General features: G+C 58.4%; 2 protein-coding genes across 3 annotated transcripts in view; one reads left to right on the top strand and one right to left on the bottom strand.

Moving 5' to 3' along the window:
* Positions 1–14,550, bottom strand: part of noc2l (NOC2-like nucleolar associated transcriptional repressor) — a 198,610-nt gene extending 184,060 nt beyond the window's left edge. The window contains exon 1 of the mRNA XM_060851925.1: positions 14,478–14,550. Coding sequence (XP_060707908.1) covers positions 14,478–14,518 — 41 coding nt within the window. The 5' untranslated portion in view covers positions 14,519–14,550. The remainder of the gene's footprint in view (positions 1–14,477) is intronic.
* A 3,110-nt stretch (positions 14,551–17,660) lies between these two features.
* klhl17 (kelch-like family member 17) overlaps positions 17,661–23,788 on the top strand; it is an 83,592-nt gene continuing 77,464 nt past the window's right edge. For both annotated transcript variants that reach the window (XM_060852414.1, XM_060852413.1), the window contains exon 1: positions 17,661–17,744. The gene's annotated coding sequence lies outside the window, so the exon portion shown is untranslated. The remainder of the gene's footprint in view (positions 17,745–23,788) is intronic.

Genomic DNA, 23,788 nt, shown 5'->3' with positions numbered 1-23,788 from the left:
AGGGCGAGAGCGAGAGCGCCACTAGAGAGAGAGGGAGAGCGCGCGAAAGAGAGCGCGGAGAGAGAGAGAGAGCGGAGAGAGAGAGAGCCCGCGAAAGTGAGAGCGGGAGAGGGAGAGCGGGAGAGGGAGGGAGGGAGAGCGGGGGAGGGAGAGTGAGAGCGCGCCGCGGGAGCGAGAGGGAGAGCGCGCGAAAGAGAGCGTGGAGAGAGAGGGAGAGCGGGAGAGGGAGAGCGGGAGAGAGAGGGAGAGCGCGCGAAAGAGAGCGCGGAGAGAGAGAGAGGGCGGAGAGAGAGAGAGAGCGGAGAGAGAGAGAGCCCGCGAAAGTGAGAGCGGAGAGAGAGGGAGAGCGGGAGAGGGAGAGCGGGAGAGGGAGAGCGGGAGAGAGCGGGAGAGAGCGCGCGAAAGAGAGAGCGGAGAGAGAGAGAGAGTGAGCGCGAGCGAGAGCGAGAGCGCGAGCGCTACAGACCGAGCACGCGCGAGACAGAGAGAGCTAGCAAGCAAGAGCGCGCGAGACAGAGTGCGTGAAAGAGCAAGAGCGAGGGAGAGAGAGAGCGCGAGCGTGAGACAGAGTGAGCGCGAGACAGAGAGCGCGAGCGCGAGAGTGCGAGCGGGCGCAAGAGAGGGAGGACGAGAGAGAGCGCGGAGAGAGAGAGAGCGCGTAGAGAGAGAGGAGAGAGAGAGCGCGTAGAGAGAGAGGAGAGAGAGAGCGCGTAGAGAGAGAGAGAGCGAGAGCGGGGAGAGAGAGAGAGGGCGTGCGCGCGCCGAGAGGGAGAGAGCGAGAGCGCGCCGAGGGAGAGAGCGAGAGCGAGAGCGCGCCGAGAGGGAGAGAGCGAGAGCGAGAGCGCGCCGAGAGGGAGAGAGCGAGAGCGAGAGCGCGCGCGCGCCGAGAGGGAGAGAGCGAGAGCGAGAGCGAGAGCGAGAGCGCGCCGAGAGGGAGAGAGCGAGAGCGCGCGCGCGCCGAGAGGGAGAGAGCGAGAGCGCGCGCGCGCCGAGAGGGAGAGAGCGAGAGCGAGAGCGCGCGCGCGCCGAGAGGGAGAGAGCGAGTGCGCGCGCGCGCCGAGAGGGAGACAGCGAGAGCGCGCGTGCGCGCGCCGAGAGGGAGAGCGCGAGAGCGCGCCGAGAGGGAGAGAGCGAGAGCGCGCCGAGAGGGAGAGAGCGAGAGCGCGCCGAGAGGGAGAGAGCGAGAGCGCGCCGAGAGGGAGAGAGCGAGAGCGAGGGCAAGAGCGAGGGAGCGCGCGAAGAGAGGGAGGGAGCGAGAGTGAGAGCAAGGGCGAGGGCTGGAGCGCACGCGGATACGGAGGGAGCCCGCGAGACAGAGAGCGAGGGGGCGCGAGACAGCGAGCGAGAGCGCCGTGCGAGAGAGAGAGAGAGAGAAAGCGCGAGAGGGCGCGGAGAGAGAGAGAGAGAGCGCGAGAGAAAAAGAGAGAGAGCGAGAGCGCGCGCGCGCCCCGAGAGGGAGAGAGCGAGAGCGCGCGCGCGCCCCGAGAGGGAGAGAGCGAGAGCGAGAGCGCGCGCGCCGAGAGGGAGAGAGCGAGAGCGAGAGCGCGCGCGCCGAGAGGGAGAGAGCGAGAGCGCGCGCGCCGAGAGGGAGAGAGCGAGAGCGCGCGCGCCGAGAGGGAGAGAGCGAGAGCGAGAGCGCGCGCGCCGAGAGGGAGAGAGCGAGAGCGAGGGAGCGCGCGCCGAGAGGGAGAGAGCGAGAGCGAGGGAGCGCGCGCCGAGAGGGAGAGAGCGAGAGCGAGGGAGCGCGCGCAGAGAGGGAGGGAGCGAGAGCGAGAGCAATGGGGGGGGTGAGAGCGCGCGCGGAGACGGAGGGAGCTCGCGTGGAGACGGAGCGAGCGCGAGACAGAGAGCGAGCGCGAGACAGAGAGCGAGCGCGAGACAGAGAGCGAGCGCGAGACAGAGAGCGAGCGCGAGACAGAGAGCGAGCGCGAGACAGAGAGCGAGCGCGAGACAGAGAGCGAGCGCGAGACAGACAGCGCGAGACAGAGCGAGGGCGCGAGAGGGAGGGGGCGCGAGAGGGAGGGTGAGAACGTGCGGGCGAGAGCGCCGCGGGAGAGAGAGGGAGAGCGCGCGAAAGTGAGAGCGGAGAGAGAGAGAGCGGAGAGAGAGAGAGCGGGAGAAGGAGAGCGCGCTGCGGGAGGGAGAAGGAGAGCGCGCTGCGGGAGGGAGAAGGAGAGCGCGTGAAAGAGAGAGTGGAGAGAGCGGAGAGAGAGAGAGCGCGCGCGAGCGAGAGGGAGAGCGCGAGCGAGAGGGAGAGCGCGAGCGAGAGGGAGAGCGCGAGCGAGAGGGAGAGCGCGAGCGAGAGGGAGACCGAGCGCTACAGACCGAGCGCACGCGAGACAGAGAGAGCGAGCAAGCAAGAGCGCGCGAGACAGAGTGCGTGAAAGAGCGAGAGACAGGGAGAGCGCGAGCGTGAGACAGAGCGCCGCGCGCGAGAGGGAGGGCGAGAGCGCCGCGCGCGAGAGGGAGGGCGAGAGCGCCGCGCGCGAGAGGGAGGGCGAGAGCGCCGCGCGCGAGAGGGAGGGCGAGAGCGCCGCGCGCGAGAGGGAGGGCGAGAGCGCCGCGCGCGAGAGGGAGGGCGAGAGCGCCGCGCGCGAGAGGGAGGGCGAGAGCGCCGCGCGCGAGAGGGAGGGCGAGAGCGCCGCGCGCGAGAGGGAGGGCGAGAGCGCCGCGCGCGAGAGGGAGGGCGAGAGCGCCGCGCGAGCGCGGAGAGAGAGAGGAGAGAGAGCGGGGAGAGCGCGAGGAGAGAGAGCGGGGAGAGAGAGAGCAGAGAGCGGGGAGAGAGAGAGCAGAGAGCGGGGAGAGAGAGAGAGCAGAGAGCGGGGAGAGAGAGAGAGAGAGCAGAGAGCGGGGAGAGAGAGAGAGAGAGCAGGGAGAGAGAGAGAGAGAGAGCAGAGAGCGGGGAGAGAGAGAGAGAGCAGAGAGCGGGGAGAGAGAGAGAGAGCAGAGAGCGGGGAGAGAGCGGGGAGAGAGAGGAGAGAGAGGAGAGAGAGCGGGGAGAGAGAGGAGAGAGAGGAGAGAGAGCAGGGAGAGAGCGGGGAGAGAGAGAGAGCAGAGAGCGGGGAGAGAGAGAGAGCAGAGAGCGGGGAGAGAGAGAGAGCAGAGAGCGGGGAGAGAGAGAGAGCAGAGAGCGGGGAGAGCGGGGAGAGCGGGGAGAGAGAGGAGAGAGAGCGGGGAGAGAGAGGAGAGAGAGCGGGGAGAGAGAGGAGAGAGAGCGGGGAGAGAGAGGAGCGAGAGCGGGGAGAGAGCGAGAGCGCGCGCGCGCCGAGAGGGAGAGAGCGAGAGCGCGCGCGCGCCGAGAGGGAGAGAGCGAGAGCGCGCGCGCGCCGAGAGGGAGAGAGCGAGAGCGCGCGCGCGCCGAGAGGGAGAGAGCGAGAGCGCGCGCGCGCCGAGAGGGAGAGAGCGAGAGCGCGCGCGCGCCGAGAGGGAGAGAGCGAGAGCGCGCGCGCGCCGAGAGGGAGAGAGCGAGAGCAAGGGCGAGGGCGCGAGCGCGCGCGGAGACGGAGCGAGCGCGCGCGGAGACGGAGCGAGCGCGCGCGGAGACGGAGCGAGCGCGCGCGGAGACGGAGCGAGCGCTACAGACTGAGCGCGCGCGAGACAGAGAAAGCGAGCGCGAGACAGAGAGAGAGCGCGAGGGCGAGGGCGCCGCACAAGAGCGCGCGAAAGACAGAGCGCGAGAGAGAGAGAGCGCGAGAGAGAGAGAGCGCGAGAGAGAGAGAGCGCGAGAGAGAGAGAGCGCGAGAGAGAGAGAGCGCGAGAGAGAGAGCGAGAGCGCGAGAGAGCGAGCGAGAGCGCGAGGGCGAGGCCGAGAGCGCGCGCGGAGACGGAGCGAGCGCGCGCGGAGACGGAGCGAGCGCGCGCGGAGACGGAGCGAGCGCGCGCGGAGACGGAGCGAGCGCGCGCGGAGACGGAGCGAGCGCGCGCGGAGACGGAGCGAGCGCTACAGACTGAGCGCGCGCGAGACAGAGAAAGCGAGCGCGAGACAGAGAGAGAGCGCGAGGGCGAGGGCGCCGCACAAGAGCGCGAGAGAGAGAGAGCGCGAGAGAGAGAGAGCGCGAGAGAGAGAGAGAGCGCGAGAGAGAGAGAGCGCGAGAGAGAGCGCGAGAGAGAGAGACAGCGCGAGGGCGAGGCCGAGAGCGCGGCCGAGAGCGCGCGCGGAGACGGAGGGAGCGCGCGCGGAGACGGAGGGAGCGCGCGCGGAGACGGAGGGAGCGCGCGCGGAGACGGAGGGAGCGCGCGCGGAGACGGAGGGAGCGCGCGCGGAGACGGAGGGAGCGCGAGACAGAGAGAGCGAGCGCAAGACAGAGAGAGAGCACGAGAGCGCGAGACAGAGAGAGCGAGAGCGAGGGCGCCGCGCGAGAGCGAGAGAGGGAGAGCGCACGAGAGAGAGAGAGAGCAAGAGAGCGCGCGAAAGAGAGAGCAAGAGAGCGCGCGAAAGAGAGAGCAAGAGAGCGCGCGAAAGAGAGAGCGGAGAGGGAGAGCGAGCGCGCGAGAGGGAGAGAGCGAGAGCGACCGAGCGCGGAGAGGGGGAGAGCGAGAGCGACCGAGCGCGGAGAGGGGGAGAGCGAGAGCGACCGAGCGCGGAGAGGGGGAGAGCGAGAGCGACCGAGCGCGGAGAGGGGGAGAGCGAGAGCGACCGAGCGCGGAGAGGGGGAGAGCGAGAGCGACCGAGCGCGGAGAGGGGGAGAGCGAGAGCGACCGAGCGCGGAGAGGGGGAGAGCGAGAGCGACCGAGCGCGGAGAGGGGGAGAGCGAGAGCGACCGAGCGCGGAGAGGGGGAGAGCGAGAGCGACCGAGCGCGGAGAGGGGGAGAGCGAGAGCGACCGAGCGCGGAGAGGGAGAGAGCGAGAGCGACCGAGCGCGGAGAGGGAGAGAGCGAGAGCGAGAGCGAGAGCGAGCGCGAGCGCGGAGAGGGAGAGAGCGAGAGCGAGAGCGAGAGCGAGAGCGAGAGCGAGGGCGGGAGCGAGAGCGAGAGCGAGGGCGGGAGCGAGAGCGAGAGCGAGGGCGGGAGCGAGGGCGAGAGCGAGGGCGGGAGCGAGAGCGAGAGCGAGGGCGGGAGCGAGGGCGAGGGCGAGGGCGGGAGCGAGGGCGAGGGCGAGGGCGGGAGCGAGGGCGAGGGCGAGGGCGAGGGCGAGGGCGGGAGCGAGAGCGAGAGCGAGGGCGGGAGCGAGAGCGAGAGCGAGAGCGAGAGCGAGAGCGAGAGCGAGAGCGAGGGCGGGAGCGAGAGCGAGAGCGAGGGCGGGAGCGAGAGCGAGAGCGAGGGCGGGAGCGAGGGCGAGGGCGAGGGCGGGAGCGAGGGCGAGGGCGAGGGCGAGGGCGGGAGCGAGAGCGAGAGCGAGGGCGGGAGCGTGCGTGGAGACGGAGGGAGCGCGCGCGGAGACACAGAGCAAGCGCTACAGACCGAGCGCGCTACAGACCGAGCGCGCTACAGACCGAGCGCGCTACAGACCGAGCGCGCTACAGACCGAGCGCGCACGAGACAGAGAGAGCGAGCGAGAGAACGAGCGTGAGAGAGCGCGCGCGGAGAGAGAGCGTGCCCGGAGAGAGAGAGCGCGCGCCCGGAGAGAGAGAGAGAGCGCGAGAGAGAGGGGGCGAGAGCGCCGCGCGAGAGAGAGAGAGGGCGAGAGCGCCGCGCGAGAGAGAGAGAGAGAGGGCGAGAGCGCCGCGCGAGAGAGAGAGCAAGAGAGCGCCGCGCGAGAGAGAGAGCAAGAGAGCGCGCGAAAGAGAGAGCAAGAGAGCGCGCGAGAGAGAGAGCAAGAGAGCGCGCGAGAGAGAGTGGAGAGAGAGAGATCGGAGAGAGAGCGGAGAGAGCGCGGAGGGGGCGCGCGAAAGAGAGAGCAGAGAGACAGCAGAGAGAGAGCGCGAGAGAGGGAGAGAGCGAGCGAGAGGGAGAGAGCGAGAGCGCGCGCGAGACAGAGCGAGCGCTACAGATCGAGAGCGCACAAGACAGAGAGAGTGAGCGCAAGAAAAAGAGGGAGAGCGAGCGAGTGTGCGCGTGATGCAGAGCTCGCTACAGACCGAGCGCGCGCGAGACAGAGCGAGCACTACAGAGAGAGGACGCGCGAGACAGAGAGAGCACGCGCGAGACAGAGAGCGCGAGCAAGCCAGAAAGCGCGCGCGAGACAGAGTGCATGAAAGAGCGAGAGAGAGTGAGGGAGAGCGAGCGCGCGCGAGACAGAGAGAGCGAGGGCGAGAGCGCGAGGGCGAGAGCGAGAGCGCCGCGCGAGAGCAAGAGAGAGGGAGAGAGCGTGCGCGAGAGAGAGAGCAAGAGAGCGCGCGAGAGAGAGAGCGGAGAGAGAGCCGAGAGAGCGCGCGAAAGAGAGAGCGGAGAGAGAGAGAGAGAGAGCGGAGAGCGCGCGCAAGAGAGAGAGAGACCCTGACAGCACGCGCGCGAGACAGAGTGCGTGAAAGAGCGAGAGAGAGCGAGGGAGAGGGAGAGCGTGCGCGAGACAGAGCGAGCGAGCGTGAGAAAAAGAGAGAGCGAGCGCGAGAAAAAGAGAGAGCGAGTGTGCGTGATACAGAGTGCTACAGACCAAGCGCACGCGAGACAGAGCGAGCTACAGACCGAGCGCGCGCGAGAGTGAGAGAGCGCGGCGCGCGAGAGAGAGAGCGCGAGCGAGAGGGAGACCGCGAGCGAGAGAAAAAGAGAGAGCGAGTGTGCGTGATACACAGCTACAGACCGAGCGCGCGAGAGGGAGGGCGAGAGCGCGCGCACGAGGGAGAGAGGGCGAGAGCGCCGCGCGAGGGAGAGAGGGCGAGAGCGCCGCGCGAGGGAGAGAGGGCGAGAGCGCCGCGCGAGGGAGAGAGGGCGAGAGCGCGCGCGCATGGAGAGAGAGAGGGCGAGAGCGACCGAGCGCGGAGAGGGAGAGGGCGAGAGCGTGGGCGCGCGCGGAGAGAGAGAGAGAGCGAGAGGAGAGAGAGAGCGCGAGCGCGCAGAGAGGGAGACAGCACGCGCGTGGAGAGGGAGAAAGCGCGCGCGCGGAGAGGGAGAGAGAGAGCGCGCGCGGAGAGGGAGAGAGAGAGCGCGTGCGGACGGAGCGAGAGAGAGAGCGAGCGAGCGCGCGGGTGGAGCGAGAGAGAGAGCGTGGGTGGAGCGAGAGAGAGAGCACGCGGGCGGAGCGAGAGAGAGAGAGAGAGCACGCGGGCGGAGCGAGACAGAGAGAGAGATAGAGAGAGAGCGCGCGGGCGGAGCAAGAGAGAGAGAGAGAGAGCGCGCGCGGGCGGAGCGAGAGAGAGAGAGCGCATGCAGAGAGGGGGAGAGAGAGAGAGAGCGCGCGCGGAGAGGGAGGGAGAGAGAGAGAGAGAGCGCGCGCACGCAGATGGAGAGAGAGAGAGAGAGAGAGAGAGAACGTGCGGGCGGAGCGAGAGAGCGAGAAAGAGAGAGAACGCGCGGGCGGAGCGAGAGAGAGAGCGCGTGGGCGGAGCGAGAGCGAGAGAGAGAGAGAGAGCGCGCGCGCGCGCGCGGGCGGAGCAAGAGAGAGAGCGCGCGGGCGGAGCGAGAGAGAGAGAGAGAGAGAGGGAGAGAGCGAGAGAGAGCGCGTGCAGAGGGGGAGAGAGAGAGCGTACGCGGAGAGGGAGGGAGGGAGAGAGAGAGCGAGAGCGCGCGCACGCAGATGGAGAGCGAGAGAGAGCGCGCTAGAGAGAGCGCGAGCGGGCGCGGAGAGGGAGAGAGCGAGAGCGACCGAGCGTGGAGAGGGAGAGAGCGAGAGCGAGAGCGAGCGCAGAGAGGGAGGGAGCGAGAGCGAGGGCGGGAGCGTGCGTGGAGACGGAGGGAGCGCGCGCGGAGATACAGAGCGAGCGCTACAGACCGAGCGCGCGCGAGTCAGAGAGAGCGAGCGAGCGAGAGAACGAGCGTGAGAGAGCGCGCCCGGAGAGAGAGAGTGCGCGCCCGGAGAGAGAGAGAGAGCGCGAGAGAGAGGGGGCGAGAGCGACCGAGCGCGCGAGAGGGAGGGAGCGAGAGCGACCGAGCGCGCGAGAGGGAGGGAGCGAGAGCGACCGAGCGCGCGAGAGGGAGGGAGCGAGAGCGAGGGCGGGAGCGTGCGGAGACGGAGGGAGCGCGCGCGGAGACACAGAGCGAGCTCTACAGACCGAGCGCGCGCGAGTCAGAGCGAGCGCTACAGACAGAGCGCGCGCGAGACAGAGAGAGTGAGCGAGAGAACGAGCGTGAGAGAGCGCGCGCGGAGAGAGAGAGCGTGCCCGGAGAGAGAGAGCGCGCGCCCGGAGAGAGAGAGAGAGAGCGCGAGAGAGAGGGGGCGAGAGCGCCCCGCACGAGAGAGAGGGCGAGAGCACCGCGCGAGGGAGAGAGGGCGAGAGCGCGCGCGACCGAGCGCAGAGAGGGAGAGGGCGAGAGTGTGGGCGAGAGCGTGGGCGCGCGCGGAGAGAGAGAGCGAGAGGAGAGAGAGAGAGCGCGAGCGCGCAGAGAGGGAGACAGCACGCACATGGAGAGGGAGAAAGCGCGCGCGCGGAGAGGGAGAGAGAGAGCGTGCGCGGAGAGGGAGAGAGAGAGCGCGTGCGGACGGAGCGAGAGAGAGAGCGAGCGAGCGCACGGGTGGAGCGAGAGAGAGAGCGTGGGTGGAGCGAGAGAGAGAGAGAGCACGCGGGCGGAGCGAGACAGAGAGAGAGAAAGAGAGAGAGTGCGCGGGCGGAGCGAGAGAGAGAGAGAGAGCGCGCGCGGGCGGAGCGAGAGAGGGAGAGAGCGAGAGAGAGCGCGTGCAGAGGGGGAGAGAGAGAGCGCACGCGGAGAGGGAGGGAGAGAGAGAGAGAGAGCGAGAGCGCGCGCACGCAGATGGAGAGCGAGAGAGAGCGCGCTAGAGAGAGAGCGAGCGGGCGCGCGGAGACGGGGAGAGAGAGAGAGAGAGCACGTGCGGGTGGAGCGAGAGAGAGAGAGGGAGCACGTGCGGGCGGAGCGAGAGAGAGAGACAGAGAGAGAGAGAGAGCCCGCGCGGGCGGAGAGAGAGAGAGAGAGAGAGAGAGAGAGAGAGAGAGAGAGAGAGAGAGTGTGAGCGCGGAGGGAGACAGATTGAGCGCGCGCGGACGGTGATAGAGAGAGAGAGAGCCGAGCGGACCGAGATAGAGGGAGAGAGCCTGCGCGGGCGGAGCGAGAGGGCGAGCAAGTGCGCGCGGAGAGGGAGAGAGAGAGAGCGCGTGGAGAGGGGGAGAGAGAGAGAGCGGGAGGAGAAAGGGAGAGAGAGAGCGGGCGGAGAGAGGGAGAGAGAGAGAGCGTGCGCGCGGAGAGGGAGTGAGAGCGCGCGCGTGTGCGGAGAGGGAGAGAGAGCGCGCGCGCGGAGAGGGAGAGAGAGAGAGCGCGCGCGCGGAGAGGGAGAGAGAGAGCGTGGGCTGAGAGGGAGGGAGAGAGAGAGAGAGAGCGAGAGCGCGAGAGAGAGAGAGAGAGAGAGAAATTGCGCGGAGAGGGAGAGAGAGAGCGCGGAGAGAGAGCGAGCGCGCGGAGAGAGAGAGAGAGCGAGCGCACGGAGAGAGAGAGAGAGCGAGAGAGAGAGAGAGAACGCGGAGAGAGAGCGGGCGCGGAGAGGGAGAGAGCAGGCGCGCGGAGAGGGAGAGAGAGAGCGCGCGCGGAGAGGGAGAGAGAGCGCGCGCGGAGAGCGAGAGAGAACGCGGAGAGAGAGCGGGCGCGGAGAGGGAGAGAGCAGGCGCGCGGAGAGGGAGAGAGAGAGCGCGCGCGGAGAGGGAGGGAGAGAGAGAGAGCGCGCGGAGAGGGAGGGAGAGAGAGCGCGCGGAGAGGGAGGGAGAGAGAGCGCGCGGAGAGGGAGGGAGAGCGCGCGCGGAGAGGGAGGGAGAGAGAGAGAGCGCGCGCGGAGAGGGAGAGAGAGAGCGCGCGCGGAGAGGGAGGGAGAGAGAGAGAGCGCGCGGAGAGGGAAAGAGAGAGCACGGAGAGAGAAATCGCGCGGAGAGGGAGGGAGCGAGCGAGCGGAGAGAGAGAGAGCGCGAGCGCGCGGAGAGAGAGAGAGACAGCGAGAGAGAGAGAGAGACAGTGAGAGAGAGAGAGCGCGAGAGAGAGAGAGAGAGAGAACGCGGAGAGAGAGCGGGCGCGGAGAGGGAGAGAGCGGGCGCGCGGAGAGGGAGGGAGAGAGAGCGCGCGGAGAGGGAGGGAGAGAGAGCGCGCGGAGAGGGAGGGAGAGAGAGCGCGCGGAGAGGGAGGGAGAGAGAGCGCGCGGAGAGGGAGGGAGAGAGAGAGCGCGCGCGGAGAGAGGGAGGGAGAGAGAGAGAGAGCGCGCGCGCGGAGAGGGAGAGAGAGAGAGCGTGCGGAGAGGGAGGGAGAGAGAGAGCGCGCGCGGAGAGGGAAAGAGAGAGCGCGGAGAGAGAGAGCGAGAGAGAGACAGCGAGAGAGAGAGTGAGAGAGGGAGAGAGAACGCGGAGAGAGAGCGGGCGCGGAGAGGGAGAGAGCGGGCGCGCGGAGAGGGAGGGAGAGAGAGCGCGTGGAGAGGGTGGGAGAGAGAGCGCGCGGAGAGGGAGGGAGAGAGAGCGCGCGGAGAGGGAGGGAGAGAGAGCGCGCGGAGAGGGAGGGAGAGAGAGCGCGCGGAGAGGGAGGGAGAGAGAGAGAGCGTGCGCGGAGAGGGAGAGAGAGAGAGCGTGCGCAGAGAGAGAGAAATCGCGCGGAGAGGGAGCGAGCGAGCGCGCGGAGAGAGAGAGACAGCGTGCGAGCGCGCAGAGAGAGAGAGAGACAGCGAGAGAGAGAGAGAGAGAGAGAGAGAGAGAGACAGCGAGAGAGAGAGAGAACGTGGAGAGAGACAGCGAGAGAGAGAGAGAGAGAGAGAGAGAGAGACAGCGAGAGAGAGAGAGAGAGAGAGAGAGAGACAGCGAGAGAGAGAGAGAACGTGGAGAGAGAGCGGGCGCGGAGAGGGAGAGAGCGGGCGCGCGGAGAGGGAGGGAGAGAGAGTGCGCGGAGAGGGAGGGAGAGAGCGCGCGCGGAGAGGGAGGGAGAGAGAGAGAGAGCGTGCGCGGAGAGGGAGAGAGAGAGAGCGTGCGCGGAGAGAGAGAAATCGCGCGGAGAGGGAGCGAGTGAGCGCGCGGAGAGAGAGAGAGCGTGCGAGCGCGCGGAGAGAGAGAGAGAGAGACAGCGAGAGAGAGAGAGAGAACGTGGAGAGAGAGCGAGAGCGCGCGGAGAGGGAGGGAGAGAGAGCGCGCGGAGAGGGAGGGAGAGAGAGTGCGCGGAGAGGGAGGGAGAGAGAGCGCGCGCGGAGAGAGGGAGGGAGAGAGAGAGGCGCGCGGAGAGAGGGAGGGAGAGAGAGAGCGCGCGGAGACAGGGAGGGAGAGAGAGAGAGAGCGCACGGAGACAGGGAGGGAGAGAGAGAGCGTGCGGAGACAGGGAGGGAGAGAGAGAGAGAGAGCGCGCGCGGAGAGGGAGAGAGAGAGAGCGCGCGGAGAGAGGGAGGGAGAGAGAGAGCGCGCGGAGAGAGGGAGGGAGAGAGAGAGCGCACGGAGACAGGGAGGGAGAGAGAGAGCGCGCGGAGACAGGGAGGGAGAGAGAGAGAGAGAGCGCGCGCGGAGAGGGAGAGAGAGAGAGCGCGCGGAGAGGGAGAGAGAGAGCGCGGAGAGAGAGAGAGAGAAATCGCGCGGAGAGGGAGCGAGCGGAGAGAGAGCGGGCGCGAGCGTGCGGAGAGAGAGCGCGCGCGCAGAGAGCGAGAGCAAGAGCGTGCGCGGAGACGGACAGAGCGGGCGCGGAGACGGACAGAGCGGGCGCGGAGACGGACAGAGCGGGCGCGGAGACGGACAGAGCGGGCGCGGAGACGGACAGAGCGGGCGCGGAGACGGACAGAGAGAGCGGGAGCGAGAGCAAGAGGGCGGAGCTAGAGAGAGAGAGAGAGAGAACGCGCGGAGAGAGAGAGCGTGCGGAGAGAGAGAGTGAGAGAGAGCGCGAGCGCGCGCGGGTAGAGAGAGACAGCGAGCGAGCGCGCGCGGGGAGAGACAGAGAGAGAGAGCACGCACGCGGGGAGAGAGCACGCACGCGGGGAGAGAGAGAGAGCGAGCGAGCGCGCGGAGAGAGAGAGCGCGCGTGGAGAGAGATAGAGAGAGAGAGCGCACGTGCGGAGAGAGAGAGAGAGCGCACGCGGAGAGAGAGAGCGCGTGTGCAGGGAGAGAGCGAGCGCGCACGGAGTGGAGAGAGTGAGCGCGGAGAGACAGAGAGAGAGTGAGCGCGGAGAGACAGAGAGAGAGTGAGCGCGGAGAGACAGAGAGAGAGCGTGCAGAGAGAGAGAGAGAGAGCGTGCAGAGAGAGAGAGAGAGAGAGAGAGAGCGCGAGCGGGTAGAGAGAGAGAGCGAGCGCGCGCGGGGAGAGACACAGAGAGAGAGAGCATGCGCGTGCGGAGAGAGAGCGAGCGAGTGAGCATGTGGCGAGAGAGAGCGCGCGCACGCGGGTAGAGAGAGAGCACGCGTGGAGAGAGATAGAGAGAGAGAGCGCACGTGCGGAGAGAGAGAGTGCGCGGAGAGAGAGAGAGAGAGCGCGCACGCGGGCAGAGAGAGAGCCCGAATGGAGCGGGCAGAGAGAGAGCCCGCACGGAGCGGGAGAGAGAGTGAGCGCGGAGATAGAGAAAGAGAGCGCCGCGGACCGAGATAGAGAGAGAGAGAGAGAGAGAGTGTGAGCGCGGGGAGAGAGAGAGTGAGCACGGAGAGAGAGAGTGAGAGAGCGCGGAGAGAGGGTGGGGGAGAGAGAGAGAGAGAGAGAGCGCGCGCGGAGAGAGAGAGAGTGAGCGCGCGCGGAGAGAGAGAGAGTGAGCGCGGAGAGAGAGAGAGAGAGCGCGCGGAGAGAGAGAGAGAGAGAGCGCGGAGAGAGGGTGGGAGTGAGCGCGGAGAGAGGGAGAGAGGGAGAGAGAGTGAGCGCGCGCGGAGAGAGGGAGAGTGAGCGCGCGCGGAGAGAGAGAGAGTGAGCGCGCGCGGAGAGAGAGAGAGAGAGAGAGAGCGCGAGCGGACGGGGATAGAGAGAGAGCGCACGCACTGAGATAGAGAGAACACGCGCACGCTCGGAGAGAGAGAGAACGAAAGAGAGACAGCACACGTGCGGAGAGAGAGAAAGAGTACGCGCATGCGGAGAGAGAGAGAGAGAGACAGCGCGAGAGAGAGACAGACAGACAGTGAGGAGAGCATATGCAGAGTGAGCACTGAAAGCAGATTAGACAATGGTTTAGAGAGCAGTGTGAATAAAGCCAGGTTTAGACAGAGAGCAGAGCAGACAGAGAAAAATCTAGAGACAGAACAGTGGTTTAGGCAGGTTTCAGATATAGAGAGAGAGAGATACAGCAAGTGAGCAGAGTCGACAGGACAGAGCTGAGAGAGAACAAAGTAGCTAATGAAGATTTAAAGAATTATTGAATCCTTGCAGTGTGGAAACAGGCCCTTCGGCCCTACAGGTCCAAACTGACCCTCCAAACAATAACCCACCCAGACCCATTCCCCTACCCTTAACTATACATTTACCCCCTGATTAACGCAAATAACCTACACATCCCTGACACTATGGACAATTTAGCATGGCCAAGTCACCTGACCCGCACATCTTTGGACTGTGGGAGGAAACCAGAGCACCCGGAGGAAACCCACACAGACACGGGGAGAATGTGCAAACTCCACAAGGTTGGAACTGAACTGGAGTCTGTGATGCCATGAGGCAGCAGTGCTAACCACTGAGCCACTATGCTCAAGGAAAAGAGAACACAGGGGTTAAAAAAGTGATGAGAGAGAGAGCACAGAGTGGGTAAAGAAGGGTTTGGAGAGAGCGCACAGAATGGGTAAGGGAGGGCTTAGAGAGAGAGGGCAGAGGTGGTTCAGAGAGTGTGTGAGAGAAAGAGAACGAGAGAGACACACACAGTCAGTAAGGGAGGGTTTCGGGAGAGAGAGGACAGAGTGGTTCAGGGAGGGTTTGAGACAGAGAGAGAGGACAGGGTAGGTTAAGGGAGGGTTTTGGGACAGGGAAGGCTTCGAGAGATCGAGGATAGAGGGGTAAGGGAGGGCTTGAGACAGAGAGAGAGGACAGAGTGGTTAAGGGAGGGTTTGAGAGAGAGGACAGAGTGGGGGGGGGAGAGAGAGAGAGACAGAGAGACAGACAGAGAGGACAGATTGGGGGGGGGAAGAGAGAGACAGACAGAGAGGACAGATTGGGGGGGGGAGAGACAGACAGAGAGGACAGATTGGGGGGGGAGAGAGAGAGACAGAGACAGACAGAGAGGACAGATTGGGTTAAGGGAGGGTTTCGGGACAGGGAAGGTTTCGAGGGAGAGAGAGAGTATAGAGGGGTAAGGGAGGGCTTGAGAGAGCAGAGGAGTCACAGGGACATTTGCGGGGTGATTGAGGCCGAGTTTAGAACGAGAGGCCAAAGTGGAAAAGACAGGGTTTAAAAAGGGCTGCAGACGCTAAAGTAACGCACAATCCCCCCCACCCCCCGGAAACACGGCGGATTGAGGAAGGCATGTGTACCAGGCCGTGGTTTAATAATCGGGGAAGGGAGGGTCAGAGCAGAATCACACTCACCTCTTGCTGGAGGCAGCCATACTGCTACCGAGGGAACACATTGTAACAACGTGATGTGAGAGGTTCCCTTCCCACAATCCGCAACAGGAAGGAACCAGCTCACTCTCTCTCTCTGCTTTAACCCTCAGCCTCCTGGTACATCCACATCCACATCTCCTCCTGCTCCTGCCTGTCAAACTAGATCTGTGTTTACAGATAAATCCTGGTCTGCTATATGACTTATCTCCGTTTCCACCCTCCCCCCCCCTCCCCAACTTATCTTCAGGGGAGAAAAGTCTGGCTTCAACTCCAATTCCCATTGTGTCAGAATATGGTGTATGTGGTGAGTTATGCTGTGCACTTTCTGATGATGTAGTGATGGATAATACTGGGCAGTTGAGGTGGACTCTGTGTGATTTAAAGAGAATCTGTTTAAACTTGGTGTGACTTCAGAAACGAATCTTTCTATTCTATCAATCTTTCTGTGTGATAATGTGACACTTGGAGCTTTGGGTCAGTGCGCTTTATAAGAGTCTGATTCGACATTAATGTTGCAGTTAGTTGTTGGAAAAGGATTTTAAGTGGGACTAATGCAGCCCCGTATAAATACATCTATTTCCCAAAATATCTGACAAGTCCCTCGAGGCTTTGATTCAACTGTTGTCTTTTTTTTAGCAAGTTGGGCTATTTCTACAAAACGAGAGTTAAGGTGAAAGAAATCCTCAGGTTTATAATAATTATGGACTGGGGAACTATTCAGCTACACTCGGATCACGAGGGATGTGTAAACTTGAAACCTCAAAACTTAACAGTAACACGTTGTAATAGAAAAATGCAATTTTGATACACTGAACAGTTGGTGTTGCCTTTTATATTATTACTTTGTTAAAATGACCCTAATTTTGTGCAAATGCCGTTACAACGGGACAAACCCCGGAATGCTAACTATCAGGATAAATTTAAGCTTGGAAAACAGTTTCTGGTTGACCAGTGTTTAGGATTTAGGAGAGTTTGTTGCTGAAGGTAAAAGGAACCCAGTCTGTAGCTGTGAAAGGAGAAGACTTGTCTGTTTGTTTAAACATCTAGCGGTCAGGATTGCAGGTTTTTAAAAATAATATTTAGTGATTTTTGTTTCAGTTTGTGTATTGAGTTGGCCTTTCCAAACAGTTCTGATGAGTTTAACTGGCAGGGTTTTACTGGACTGCGAGGTGGGACAAATTGGACCATTTGAATAGTTTGTGTTCGGCAGTGTGGCGATCAATTATTCACCTGCCTTAATCACACTGTGTGCCACCGTAAGTGAAAATGTTTTTTGTGTGTAATTACGTACGGGGGGGTGGTGGAAGGTGTCAGCTTCATATTCTGGGAATATAATTGGCATTGCGATGGATTCCCCTTCCCGGCAGCTGTGAGTTTCATTCCGTATAACCAGCACCGTCCACTTGTCTGAAAGACTGCCCTCCAACAGAGACTTTCACGGAAGCGAAGGGAAGGGGGTCGACCGTGATTTATTTACCGTCTTTTTTAGGAGGGGTGAACAAACTGTAACCCCTTCCCTTGCTGTCAGTTTCTGCTCCACAAGCTGTTAAGTATCGCCTCACTGGGATTAGTGTGTGTGTGTTTGCTGGACTGATGAGAGAGAGAGAGAGAGACAGCCTTTTGCTTTTGTTATGGAAACAGAGCGGATGTAAATGTTAGTTCTGTCTGATCCTTTGACACATGCTAAACGGGGGTTTTGGGGAGGGGGGGGTGGGGAGCAGATAGATCTCTGGATAGGGTTTGAGAATGTTTCTTTTCGAGAAGGATTGTAATTCCTACTGTAATTGCTGATAGCTTGGTGTTCCTTTGTTCCCCTTTTAGGCTGCGTTTGGATACGTCCCTGATGGACGGTATGGAAATAGGGAGGGGGGGGGTGGTGGTGGAGGGAATGAGAAGGCATGGAGTGGATTCGACGTCTTGAATATTGTGAAGAGCCCGGGTCTGGGATAAATTCATGGTAACAGCGTGAAACACAGAGGCTGGAATTCAGAGAGCCCTGTATGTTTGCACCGATTTTACCTCTGGGGCTCTTAATTCAGTTCTTCCCACAGGCCAAGCCGCCGCCTCTGTTTCTAATGCTGGGACTGCATACACATTCCCATTTTTCTCCCCGAGTTCAACCTGTAATATCCTACTCCTTTTTTGTTTGCCTGGTCTTATTGGTTGTGACATTGCTGAGCTGAAAGTGCTGGGATCAGGTCCTATGTTTCTAGCAGATGATTCATCATTTCCACATGTCCTGGAAATAGGGTTGGCATTGCTAGACGTGTGGATATATTAAAGAGCTTGTTTTTGAGGGGTGGTGTTGGGGAGTATTGGCATGCAACAGTGTTCGGGAACATGGTTTATTTGCAACGAAAGAGTTCCCTTTTTTTGGGAAATATTTAAACATTGAGGACACGTTTGAGCAGTATCTTATTCTTAAAAGGTTAAAGGGCACCTTTATAGAGGTTTATAAAAGCACGAGGGGCATGGATAAGGTAAATAGACAAAGTCTTTTCCCTGAGGTGGGGGAGTCCAGAACTGGAGGGTATAGGTTTAGGATGAGAGGGGAAATTTTAAAAGGGACCTAAAGGGGCAACGTTTTCAGGCAGAGGGTGGTACGTGTATGGAATGAGCTGCCAGGGGAAGGGTATAATTACAACATTTAAAAGGCATTTGGATGGGTATATGAATAGGAAGAGTTTAGAGAGATATGGACCAAGAGCTGGCAAATGGAACTAGATGAATACAGGATATCTGGTGGGCATAGATGAGTTGGACCGAAGGGTCTGTTTCCATGTTGTATATCTGTAAGACTGTTTGAGTTACCACCTGCCTTGCTCTGTGTTTTTACAGCTGTATATACAAAGGAAGGGACTGCTCCCCCTCCAGTATCCTGGGCTCCCTCGACAGTAATTAAACGCTGGAGAACATCACCATCACTTCAGATATTTTGTCATCAACCCGTTGACAGAGGAGACATCCCCCTGGAGTAAGCTGGGCTTTGGAACCTGGCTCTCCTGCCTGAGAGGTAGCGTCACTGCCAGTGTAACACCAGGATCATTTCAAAAAGGACAGAGATACTGGGGACATTTGCTTCACAGGGATGAGGCGTTCCGTGCTGGACAAGGCGATCAGCCAATCACAGCCCACTGTAGACCTCCATTGACGTCATCGCACCAATCAGCATCGCCGAGGGCAGGACCAAACGTCAGTCCTGAGCTTGATATGTGGCTACATTGTCAATGTTGGCCCAGCAACTGATCTGTGAGTAACATTTACATTCCTTGTCCAGTGTTTGGGGATGGAGGCTTTTTAACAAAATGTGCATTGGAAAAGGGATTTAATTTCTGCTGCAGCGTGGGAAGGAGGGTGGTGTGCCAGTGTTTGTGCTAGCTGCCTATGATTTATAGTTCAGTAAGGCTCCCTCAGCTGCCTGTGAAAGATGGGCAATACTGGGCTGCAAAGACACTCAGCACCTTCCATGTGTAGGTTGTGGACCAGTTACACAGCCCGGCTTCAATTGTGTTTGATGCACCATTCACAGCTAGGGCTGTGTGTGTGATTTTTTTTTTCAAATGTCCCCTGGTGAATTAGACTCTGCATATAATGCTGGAATCATAGCATCATTCACCTCGTTTCAGCACTCGACCATTTAATGAGATTTAAACCCCCTCCCCCTGACCAAACTCCCCTCCCCACCGTGAAAGAGGCTTTTCTGATTGGGCAGCCTGCCTACGTGTGTTAATGAGGTTTGACGACTTGTGTCCATTCATCTTGCCTCTCTCCTTTTATTATATATAATAAAAATCTGAGTCACTGGGCCTGAGTGCAGTGGAATAGCAGGAGATGCATTGTTTCTTTCTTTTTTTGTTGTGTTTTCTCCAACTCTCTCTGCCTGGTATTAGGTGCTTTTATTTTCTCAGCAAGCAATAATTTCTGGCTGAGTTAACCCTCTCGGAGACTCCAGCAAGCAAGGAGAGATCTTGGAGCAGACTGACAGTGGAGAATGGTGCAGAGGGAGGGGGTGGAGAAAGGCAGGAGGTCTTAGTTTGAAGTGAAGATGCTATTTGCATCGTAGCAGACTGAGAGGCGTTCAGTACTACTTCATGACTTTATTGTGGGCAAGTTGGAGTTTCAGAGAATTGGGAAGTGTTGAATACTTCTGAGGTGGCTTTTTCTTATAATAGCATAACTGGCACAGATTCTCAATCCTTAAGTCACCTCACGACTTCACAGAGTTTCTGACTCAATGGCACATGGCATTTGTACTTCGGATATGAGAAAGCACCAAGTGTGAATGATGTCAGAGACTGAGGGGTGGCCTTATTGAGCTTTATAAAATCACGAGGGGCATAAATAGTGGGAATAGCTACAATCTTCTCCCCAGGGTAGGGGAGTCCAAAACTCGAGGGCATAGGTTTAACGTGAGAAATTAAACATTTAAAAAGGACTTGTGGGGCAACGTTTTTTCACAGTGGGTGGTACTTGTAGCTACCAGAGGAGGTGGTGGAAGCTGGTACAATTGTAACATTTAAAAGTCATCTAGATGGGTATATGAATGGGAAGGGTTTAGAGGGATATGGGCCAAATGCTGGCAAATGGGATTAGTCCAGGTTGGGAGGTCTGGTCGGCATGGATGAGTTGGGTCGAAGGGCCTGTGTCTGTGCTGTCTGACTGTATGTGGTCCAGGCTCGTGTGTAGGCCAGACAGGGGTGAGCTTCCCTCCCCTTTGCCAGTCCTCCTCTGTGATGGCAAACCCACAGTGACCAGATTTCACAGATTGAACTTTGGAGTTTGCTGCTGGCCAGAACATGGGAGGTCAGAGTTGCCCAGTCAGGACCTTACCCAAGCTCGCATTGCCCTGGTGGGGGTTCAAGTTCATTATGGTCCCTTGGGGTTGGGGTGGGTGGTCACACTTATCGTGTTTCCCAGGATGGGGGTGTCACATATATCATATGAGGAAGATTCCTGGATTATGGTCAGCTGCTGGAGAGAGGTGCAGAGCCTAAGACCTGCCAGTTTTCTAGAGCATGTATTTGTCAGGTGTTGTGATTCTGTTCGCCGAGCTGGGAATTTGTGTTGCAGACGTTTCGTCCCCTGTTTAGATGACATCCTCAGTGCTTGGGAGCCTCCTGTGAAGTGCTTCTGTGATCTTTCCGCCGGCATTTGAAGTGGTTTGTCTTTGCCGCTTCCGGAAATCGCTACAAATGCCGGAGGAAAGATCACAGAAGCGCTTGACAGGAGGCTCCCAAGCACTGAGGATGTCATCTAAACAGGGGACGAAACGTCTGCAACACAAATTCCCAGCTCGGCGAACAGAACCACACCAACGAGCACCCGAGCTACAAATCTTCTCCCAAGCTTTGAACATTTGTCAGGTGTGTTCAGGAGGATTTCCTTACTCGGTACATGGACAGGCTGATGACGGGAGAGGCCATTTTGAATTTGGTGCACAGCAATGAGTCATGACTGGTGTCAGATCTCGGTGGGAGAACACTTTGGTGACAGTGGCCACAACTGTCTCACAGATAGCATAGCCTTGGAGAGGGAAAGGAGCAGTTACCAAGAGAAGGTATTTAATTGGGGAAAAGGAAATTATGACATTATCAGACACTGGTTGGGATGTATAGATTGGGAGCAATTGTTCGACAGAAAGGGCACAGCAGACATGTGGAGACTGTGTTTAAGAAGCTGTTGTTGTGAGTGATGCACAAATTTGTTCCTCTGAGACAGGTAAAAAGGGGTAAGATTTTGGATGACAAGAACAGAGGAGCTTCTTGTCAAACGGAAGAAGGCAGCTTACGTAAGGTGGAGGAAGCAAGGATCTAGCACAGCTTTAGAGGATTACAGACTTACTAGAAAGGAGCTCAGAAATGGACTGAGGAAAGCCAGGAAGGGGAACGACGAAGGCTTGGGAGGAAGGATTAGGGAGAATCCAAAGGCATTTTACTCATACGTGAGGAATAAGAGCATGATCAGGGAGGAGGTAGGGCCGGACAGGGATAGTGTAGGGAACTTGTGCGTGGAGTCTGAGCAGATGGGGAAGCCCGAAATGGGTTTATTGCTTCGGTTTTCACGAATGAAAGGGACCTTGTTGTGAATGAGAACTTCAAGGAGCTGGGAAACAGGCTTGAACAGATCAAGATTGATGAGGTTGATGTGCTGGAAATTTTGGCAAACATTAAAATTGATAAGTCCCCAGGGCCAGGTCAGATTTATACCAGGTTGCTCCGGGAAGCGAGGAAAGAGGTTGCTAAGCTACTGGCGAAGATCTATGCTTCCTTACTCTCCTTGGGAGTCATACTGGAGAATTGGAAGGAGGTGAATGTTGTTCCTTTTTTCAAGAAGAGGGAATAGGGAAATCCCTGGCAATTACAGACCAGTCAGTTACGTCTGTGGTCAGCAAGGATTTGAAAAGAATTCTGAGGGATAGGATTCGTGGCTATTTGGAAAAGCATAGAGTGATTAAAGGCAGTCAGCATGGATTCGTTAGTGGCAGGTCGTGCCTCACAAACCTTATCGAGTTCTTTGAGGATAAGACAGGTCGACGAAGGTCAAACAGTAGATGTGATGTATATGGACTTCAGCAAGGCATTTGTTAAGGTTCCCCATGGTAGGCTCATTCATAAAGTTCTTGTTCTGTTCTTGGACCTCTGCTCTTTGTAGTTTTTGTAAATGACTTGGTTGAGGGGTGGATCAGTAAATTTGCTGATGGCATTAAGGTTGGAGGTGCCGTTGATAGTATCGAGGGCTATTGCAAGCTGCAGCGCAACATAGACAGGATGCAGAGCTGGGCTGAGAAATGGCGAATGGTGTTCAACCTGGATAAATGCAAAGTGATGCATTTTGGAAGGTCACAAGTGAATGCTGAATATAAGATTAAAGACAGGATTCTTGGCAGTGTGGAGGAACAGAGAGATCTTGGTGTTCAAGTGCATAGATCTCTCAAAGTTGCCACTCAAGTGGATAGGGTTGTTTGGAAAGCGTATGGTGTTTTGGCTTTCATTAACCGGGGGATTGAGTTTAAGAGCTGCGAGGTTTTGCTGCAGCTCTACAATTACTCTGGTAATATTGTGTCCAGTTCTGGTTGCCCTATTATAGGAAAGATACAGAGGCTTTGGAGAGGGTGCAAAGAAGGTTTACCAGGATGCTGCCTGGACTGGAGGGTTTGTCTTACGAAGAGAAGTTGACTAAGCTTGGACTTTTCTCTTTGGAGAGGAGGAGGAAGAGAGGTGACCTGATCAAGGTAATGAGAGGCATGGATAGACTCAATAGCCAGAGACTTTTCTCCAGGGCGGGATTGACTGGCACAAGGGGTCATAGTTTTAAGATATTAGGAGGAAGGTATAATGGGGACGTCAGAGGTAGATTCTTTACGCAGAGAGTTGTGAATGCATGGAATGCATTGCCACAGTGAGTGGTGGAAGCAGAGTCATTAGGGACATTTTAAGTGACAACTAAAAATGCACATGGACAGCAGTGAATTGAGGGACGCGTAGGTTAGGTTATTTTATTTAAGATGAGGAATAATCCTCCGCACAACATCGTGGGCAGAAGGGCCTGTTCTGTGCTGTACTATTCTATGTTTTATGTTCTACGTAAGGACACAAAGGATCACTGTTCTACCTCCTGGGAGAGGGTCACTATTAACATACCGGACACCACTTCAAATGCTGGTCAATGGTAACCCACAGGATACAGTGATGGTAACACCATTGAATGTGAAGGGATAGTGGTTAAATTCTCGCTTGTTGGAGACAGTCATTACCTGGCAGTTGTGAGGTGGGAAGGTTACTTCCCACTTGTCAGCCCAAATCTAGATATTATTTAGGTTTTACTGCATGTGGACTGCTTCAGTAACTCAGGATTTGTAAATAGTACTGAACATCATCAGGGAATGTCTTTTCTGATGGAGGGAAGGTAATTGATAAAGCAGCTCAAGATGGTTTGATCAAGGGCATTACCCTCATCATGAAACCAAGTTTGACTATTTCAATCCAGTTCTGAATTACTGAGGACCCACACTGGGGAAAAATTGCTCAGACGTTAGTCCCAGTCACTGGAGTTTCTGGTGTGTATTTTAATGTGGGATACTAGTGCTTCAGAGGTTTAACGTAACAAAAATACACCCTGAGATACAACAGGAACTAGGAGGGCTATTCAACAAAAGCTTAGACAAGGAGGCTGAGGGATCTTTAACAGAGGAGAAGGAGAGAAACAAATTCTGAGAATTTGATAGAAAACCTTACATTTAAGTTGTCGCTTTTAGTGCCGGGGGGGGGGGGGGGGGTCCAAAGAGCATTGCAGCCAATGGAGCGGTTTTTGAAGGGAAGGTAAAAAAAATACCATTAAGGTTGGCAATATGAAATAAAGTCATAAAAGTGGTGAAAACACTCAGCAGTTTGGACCGCATTCATGAGGAAAAGATCAGCATTATCGCTTTAGGATGATAACCTTTCCTCATAACTATTACGATGAAAGACTGTTGACTGGAAAAGTTAACTCTGTTTCTCTCTCCACAGCTGCTGCCAGACGTGCTGAGTATTTGCACCATTTTCTGTTTCCGTTTATGTACTTTAAAAGTATCATAGCGGTTGTGAAAGGTAGGAAGCGCAGCTGCCCAGTTGCACACAGTGAGGTCTCCATGGTCAGTGATAACCAAATAACTATCTCCATCACATTGGGCGATTGATAAATATGGTCGCGGCCATTAGGGGTAAGTGCTGATTGCAAGTGAAACTGTACCATGAAAATTTTATGGCCACCTGAGAGCACATATGTGATCTATGAGCGGGCCCCTATGACAGAGTAGCATTCCTAAAGGATTGCACTGGAATATCATTGTAAATTACTTTGCCATTCTTACTTCATGGCATTAATGTTTGGGAAACAGCAAATCTCCCATAGGACATCCTATGTCATAGAGTCATACAGATGTACAGCACGGAAATAGACCCTTCGGTCCAACCCGTCCATGCCGACCAGATATCACAACCCAATTTGTCCCACCTGCCAGCACCTGACCCATATCCCTCCAAACCCTTCCTATTCATATAACCATCCAAATGCCTTTTAAATGTTGCAATTGTACCAGCCTCCACCACTTCCTCTGGCAGCTCATTCCATACACGTACCACCCCCTGTGTGAAAAAGTTGCCCGGTAGGCGTCTTTTATATCTTTCCCCTCTCACTCTAAACCTATGTCCTCTAGTTCTGGACCCCCCAACCCCAGGGAAAAGTCTTTGCCTATTTATCCTATACATGCCCCTCATAATTTTGTAAACCTCTATAAGGTCACCCCTCAGCCT

This window comes from Hemiscyllium ocellatum, chromosome 37 (assembly GCF_020745735.1).
Source record: "Hemiscyllium ocellatum isolate sHemOce1 chromosome 37, sHemOce1.pat.X.cur, whole genome shotgun sequence".
Taxonomy (NCBI): Eukaryota; Metazoa; Chordata; class Chondrichthyes; order Orectolobiformes; family Hemiscylliidae; genus Hemiscyllium; species Hemiscyllium ocellatum.
This window is presented reverse-complemented; position numbering and strand designations above follow the sequence as displayed.